At 42.1% G+C, this 7,500-nt stretch overlaps 1 protein-coding gene across 1 annotated transcript in view; it reads left to right on the top strand.

Moving 5' to 3' along the window:
- The window catches only part of LOC127917913 (multiple PDZ domain protein-like), a gene marked incomplete at its 3' end in the record, with an annotated part of 83,268 nt that extends 75,772 nt beyond the window's left edge, over positions 1-7,496 (top strand). Inside the window, 5 exon segments of the mRNA XM_052501032.1 lie at positions 2,499-2,590; positions 2,887-3,256; positions 5,597-5,680; positions 6,502-6,695; positions 7,352-7,496. Of these exon segments, the coding sequence (XP_052356992.1) occupies positions 2,499-2,590; positions 2,887-3,256; positions 5,597-5,680; positions 6,502-6,695; positions 7,352-7,496 (885 nt within the window).
- Positions 7,497-7,500: the final 4 nt, after the last annotated feature.

The following is a 7,500-nucleotide window of genomic DNA, read 5'->3' as shown; positions in this document are numbered from 1 at the left end:
TCCACCTCTATGATGGATAGATACAAAGAAGGACCCTCTATCCACCTCTATGATGGCCAGATACATATAAGGACCCTCTATCCACCTCTATGATGGCCATATACAGAGAAGGACCCTCTATCCACCTCTATGATGGCCAGATACAAAGAAGGATCCTCTATCCACCTCTATGATGGCTAGATACAAAGAAGAACCCTCTATCCACCTCTATGATGGCTAGATACAAAGAAGGATCCTCTATCCACCTCTATGATGGTCAGATACAAAGAAGGACTCTCTATCCACCTCTATGATGTCCAGATACAAAGAAGGACCCTCTATCCACCTCTATGATAGCCAGATACAAAGAAGAACCCTCTATCCACCTCTATGATGGCTAGATACAAAGAAGGTCCCTCTATCCACCTCTATGATAGCCAGATACAAAGAAGGACCCTCTATCCACCTCTATGTCGGTAAGATAGAAATAAGGACCCTCTATCCACCTCTATGATAGCCAGATACAAAGAAGGACCCTCTATCCACCTCTATGATGTCCAGATACAAAGAAGGACCCTCTATCCACCTCTATGATGGTCAGATACAAAGAAGGACCCTCTATCCACCTCTATGATAGCCAAATACAAAGAAGGACCCTCTATCCACCTCTATGATAGCCAAATACAAAGAAGGACCCTCTATCCACCTCTATGATAGCCAGATACAAAGAAGGTCCCTCTATCCACCTCTATGATAGCCAGATACAAAGAAGGACCCTCTATCCACCTCTATGATAGCCAAATACAAAGAAGGACCCTCTATCCACCTCTATGATAGCCAGATACAAAGAAGGACCCTCTATCCACCTCTATGATGGCCAGATACAAAGAAGGACCCTCTATCCACCTCTATGATGGCCAGATACAAAGAAGGACCCTCTATCCACCTCTATGATGGCCAGATACAAAGAAGGACCCTCTATCGACCTCTATGATGAAATCCCACCAACCCCCCCACCCATATATTTAGGATGTTTATAATGGCAATAAACCTTCAGGGGGTTGGCGGTATATGGCCAATCTACCACGGCTAAGGGCTGTGTCCAGGCACTCCGCGATGTGTCGATCCTGTATGGTCATAGTCACCAGATCGCTACAGCCATTCCTCAACACTGTTGTAGAGGACCACAGCCCCTAACATACAGTACCATCAGATATAGTAGTAATGTATAGTATTATATATTATGTCCCCTAACATACAGTACCATCAGATATAGTAGTAATGTATAGTATTATATATTATGTCCCCTAACATACAGTACCATCAGATATAGTAGTAATGGCTGTGTTATGTCCCCTAACATACAGTACCATCAGATATAGTATATAGTATTATATATTATGTCCCCTAATGTATAGTAATGTATAGTATTATATATTATGTCCCCTAACATACAGTACCATCAGATATAGTAGTAATGTATAGTATTATATATTATGTCCCCTAACATACAGTACCATCAGATATAGTAGTAATGTATAGTATTATATATTATGTCCCCTAACATACAGTACCATCAGATATAGTAGTAATGTATAGTATTATATATTATGTCCCCTAACATACAGTACCATCAGATATAGTAGTAATGTATAGTATTATATATTATGTCCACTAACATACAGTACCATCAGATATAGTAGTAATGTATAGTATTATATATTATGTCCCTAACATACAGTACCATCAGATATAGTAGTAATGTATAGTATTATATATTATGTCCCCTAACATACAGTACCATCAGATATAGTAGTAATGTATAGTATTATATATTATGTCCCCTAACATACAGTACCATCAGATATAGTAGTAATGTCCCTAACATACAGTACCATCAGATATAGTAGTTATATATTATTATGTCCCCTAACATACAGTACCATCAGATATAGTAGTAATGTATAGTATTATATATTATGTCCCCTAACATACAGTACCATCAGATATAGTAGTAATGTATAGTATTATATATTATGTCCCCTAACATACAGTACCATCAGATATAGTAATGTAATGTATAGTATATATATATTATGTATAGTATATATTATATTATATAACATACAGTACCATCAGATATAGTAGTAATGTATAGTATTATATATTATGTCCCCTAACATACAGTACCATCAGATATAGTAGTAATGTATAGTATTATATATTATGTCCACTAACATACAGTACCATCAGATATAGTAGTAATGTATAGTATTATATATTATGTCCCCTAACATACAGTACCATCAGATATAGTAGTAATGTATAGTATTATATATTATGTCCACTAACATACAGTACCATCAGATATAGTAGTAATGTATAGTATTATATATTATGTCCCCTAACATACAGTACCATCAGATATAGTAGTAATGTATAGTATTATATATTATGTCCCCTAACATACAGTACCATCAGATATAGTAGTAATGTGTAGTATTATGTCCTGGTTGTAGATCAACGGTCAGATCCTGTATGGTCGTAGTCACCAGAACGCTACAGCCATCCTCAACAGGGCTCCTTCTAAAGTCCAGATTCTCCTCACCAGGTACAGTATAGAACCACGCGCCACACAGTAAATGGGACACGACACGCTGTTGAGATGCCCCCTTTTTTTGACGTTTTGTGTACAAGAGTTTGTATCAAATAAAATCAAACCATATCAAAGTCATTTGACTGGTGTTGAAGTCATATGATTTTACTGTGCTTGAAATATAGTAACTATTTTGGATTTATTCGTTGTCAATACGGTGACCAATTAATCAACTGTGACCACCAATTACTAGATTATATTTCCAAGATGGCGACTGTGATGTCTAACAGAGATGTTATTGTTTTGATCAGGAATAAATCGGCTCTGGCGCAGATGACTCAAGGACCCATGGGTGGGGACTCCTCCTCTTCCTCCCTCCACCCCTCCATCTCTCTCTCCTCTTCCTCCCTCCACCCCTCCATCTCTCTCTCCTCTTCCTCCCTCCATCCCTCCATCCACGTCTCTTCCTCCCATCCCCCCATTCCTCCCCACTCCTCAGTCGGCACTGCCAGGAACGCCTCCTCCTCCTCCAGCGGGCGATCTGATTGGCCAACGGGCTCCGCTCTGACCCCTGACCTCCTGTGCTGTCCCATAATACCCGGCGTTGACAGCACCATAGAGATCTGTAAAGGACACTTGGGCCTGGGACTCAGCATCGTGGGGGGGTGTGACACGCTACTGGTAAGAGAGACAGGGAGAGGGAGGGAGAGAGAAAGACAGAGAGAGAGAGAAAGCATGATAGTGTGTGTAAAGGACACATAACTCGGCCTCATCATGATGATGTACTGTAGAACACCCTCTACTGGGGTAAAATACCAACTGGTCTGATGATGTACTGTAGAACACCCTCTACTGGGGTAAAATACCAACTGGTCTGATGATGTACTGTAGAACACCCTCTACTGGGGTAAAATACCAACTGGTCTGATGATGTACTGTAGAACACCCTCTACTGGGGTAACATACCAACTGGTCTGATGATGTACTGTAGAACACCCTCTACTGGGGTAAAATACCAACTGGTCTGATGATGTACTGTAGAACACCCTCTACTGGGGTAAAATACCAACTGGTCTGATGATGTACTGTAGAACACCCTCTACTGGGGTAAAATACCAACTGGTCTGATGATGTACTGTAGAACACCCTCTACTGGGGTACAATACCAACTGGTCTGATGATGTCACTGGTGAACACCCTCTACTGGGGTAACATACCAACTGGTCTGATGATGTACTGTAGAACACCCTCTACTGGGGTAACATCCACCATAATAATCTGATGAGTTAATTATCTCTCTCTCTCACCATGGGGTAAAATACCAACTGGTCTGATGATGTATCTGTAGAACACCACTCACTGGGGTAAATACCAACTGGTCTGATGATGTACTAATGATCTCTCTCTACTGGGGTAATAATACCAACTGGTCTGATGATGTACTCTAGAACACCCCTACTGGGGTAATACCAACTGGTCTGATGATGTACTCTCACCCTCTACCATAATAACCAACTGGGTTAATGATGTACTGTCTACTCTCCACCATAATAATCCATGAGGATGATGATCTGTAGAACACCCTCTCTGGGGTAATAATACCAACTGGTCTGATGATGTACTGTACTTAGAACACCCTCTATAATAATCCAACTGGTCTGATGATGTACTGTACTCTAGAACACCATAATAATCCATGGGGTAAATATCAACTGGTCTGATGATGTACTGTAGAACATCTCTCTCTACTGGGGTAACATACCAACTGGTCTGATGATGTACTTAGAACACCCTCTACTGGGGTAACATACCAAATCTGATGATGTACTTAGAACACCTCTCTTCTCCACCTGATAATAATACCAAGGTCTGATGATGTACTGTTCTCCACCCTCTACTGGGGTAACATACCAACTGGTCTGATGATGTACTCTTCTCCACCATAATAATCCTACTGGGGTAACATAATGATCTGATCTTCTCCACCCTCATAATAATACCATGAGGTTAACTGTAGAACACCTCTACTGGGATGATGTAACATCCACCATAATGGTCTGATGATGTACTGTAGAACACCCTCTTCTGGGGTAAAATAATAACTGGTCTGATGTGTACTGTAGAACACCCTCTCCACCATAATAATACCAACTGGTTAATGATGTACTGTCTTCTCCACCATAATAATCCAACTGGTCTGATGATCTACTCACTTCTCCACCAGGGGGCAAAATAATCCATGAGGTTAATGATCTCTCTTCTCCACCATAATAATCCATGAGGTTAATGATCTCTCTCTTCTCCACCATAATAATCCATGAGGTTAATGATCTCTCTTCTCCACCATAATAATCCATGAGGTTAATGATCTCTCTCTTCTCCACCATAATAATCCATGAGGTTAATGATCTCTCTCTTCTCCACCATAATAATCCACGAGGTTAATGATCTCTCTCTTCTCCACCATAATAATCCATGAGGTTAATGATCTCTCTCTTCTCCACCATAATAATCCATGAGGTTAATGATCTCTCTTCTCCACCATAATAATCCATGAGGTTAATGATCTCTCTCTTCTCCACCATAATAATCCATGAGGTTAATGATCTCTCTCTTCTCCACCATAATAATCCATGAGGTTAATGATCTCTCTTCTCCACCATAATAATCCATGAGGTTAATGATCTCTCTTCTCCACCATAATAATCCATGAGGTTAATGATCTCTCTCTTCTCCACCATAATAATCCATGAGGTTAATGATCTCTCTTCTCCACCATAATAATCCATGAGGTTAATGATCTCTCTCTTCTCCACCATAATAATCCATGAGGTTAATGATCTCTCTCTTCTCCACCATAATAATCCATGAGGTTAATGATCTCTCTTCTCCACCATAATAATCCATGAGGTTAATGATCTCTCTCTTCTCCACCATAATAATCCATGAGGTTAATGATCTCTCTTCTCCACCAGGGGGCCATAATAATCCACGAGGTTAATGATCTATCTTCTCCACCAGGGGGCGATAATAATCCACGAGGTTAATGATGGAGGAGCAGCTCAGAGAGACGGGAGGCTGTGGGCTGGAGACCAGCTACTAGAGGTATGGTTACACATTTACATTTACATTTAAGTCATTTAGCAGACGCTCTTATCCAGAGCGACTTACAAATTGGTGCATTCACCTTATGACATACACACACACACACACACACACACACACACACACACACACACACACACACACACACACACACACACACACACACACACACACAAACACACACGTACACACACACGCGGACACACACACACCACCCACACACACACACACACCCACACCCACACACACACACACACACACAAACACACACCCACCCACCCACACACACACACACACACACACACACACACACACACACACACACACACACACACACACACACACACACACACACACACACACATTGAGGTGCAGCTGTGAGAGACATCAGACAGTGGGTACTAGAGGTATACAACTAACCCTTCAATGTTTCCTCATCTGGTGTGAGCAGTATGGTAGAATCACTACACCACTGATACCGAGCCAGACCTTTCAGACATGGTACATTGAGGGGTTTAGTGCCAAGGGGGAGGGATTTAGGACCAGCTGAATCACTCACAGTCCCTCCTATTCTCACTCTCTCACTTGCTCACTCACTCACTCTCTCTCTCTCTCTCTCTCTCTCTCTCTCTCTCTCTCTCATCTCTATTCAATTCAATCTCTCGCTGTCTCTCTCTCTCTCTCTCTCTCTCTCTCTCTCTCTCTCTCTCCTCCTTTCCCTCACCCCCTCTCCTCTTCCTCCATCTCTCTTCTCTTCTCTCTCCTCCTTTCCCTCATCCCCCCCCACCTCTCACTCACTCTCTCTCACTCTCTTTCTCCAGGTGAATGGTATAGACCTGGGCCAGGCCACCCATGAGGAAGCTATAGGGGTGTTGAGGCTGACCCCTCAGCGGGTGCGTCTCACGGTGTTCAGACAACAGCAGGAGTATGGGGAAGAGGACCTGTGGGATGTCTTCCAGCTGGAGCTCAGACTACGACCTGGACAGACCCTGGGGCTCAGCACTGTAGGGAAGAGGTAACTGGTGTTGAACTATACTGGTTTTGAACTGTCAACTGGTTCTCAACTATCTACTGGTTTTGAACTGTCATCTGGTTCTCAACTATCTACTGGTTTTGAACTGTCATCTGGTTCTCAACTATCTACTGGTTTTGAACTGTCAACTGGTTTTCAACTCTCTACTGGTTTCACCTGTCAACTGGTTCTCAACTATCTACTGGTTTCAGTTGTCAACTGGTTCTCAACTATATACTGGTTTCAGTTGTCAACTGGTTCTCAACTATCTACTGGTTTCACCTGTCAACTGGTTCTCAACTATCTACTGGTTTCACCTGTCATCTGGTTCTCAACTATCTACTGGTTTTGAACTGTCATCTGATTCTCAACTATCTACTGGTTTTGAACTGTCAACTGGTTCTCAACTCTCTACTGGTTTCACCTGTCAACTGGTTCTCAACTATCTACTGGTTTCAGTTGTCAACTGGTTCTCAACTATCTACTGGTTTCACCTGTCAACTGGTTCTCAACTATCTACTGGTTTCAGTTGTCTGGTTCTCAACTATCTACTGGTTTCACCTGTCAACTGGTTCTCAACTATCTACTGGTTTTATACTGTCATCTGGTTCTCAACTGTCATGAATGTTATTGTGATGACATGTTGATGTTTCCCCTAGCAACGACACCGGTGTGTTTGTGTCTGAGATCATTGGAGGGGGTGTGGCTGATGGAGACGGACGGCTGTTTCAAGGAGACCAGATCCTGTCAGTCAACAGAGAGGATGTCAGAACAGCTACTCAGGAACACGTTACCTCACTGTTACAGG

Source organism: Oncorhynchus keta, unplaced genomic scaffold, assembly GCF_023373465.1.
Source record: "Oncorhynchus keta strain PuntledgeMale-10-30-2019 unplaced genomic scaffold, Oket_V2 Un_contig_12389_pilon_pilon, whole genome shotgun sequence".
In the NCBI taxonomy this organism is placed as follows: domain Eukaryota; kingdom Metazoa; phylum Chordata; class Actinopteri; order Salmoniformes; family Salmonidae; genus Oncorhynchus; species Oncorhynchus keta.
The sequence above is the reverse complement of the archived record's forward strand: the minus strand, read 5'-3'. Positions and strand labels throughout refer to the sequence as shown.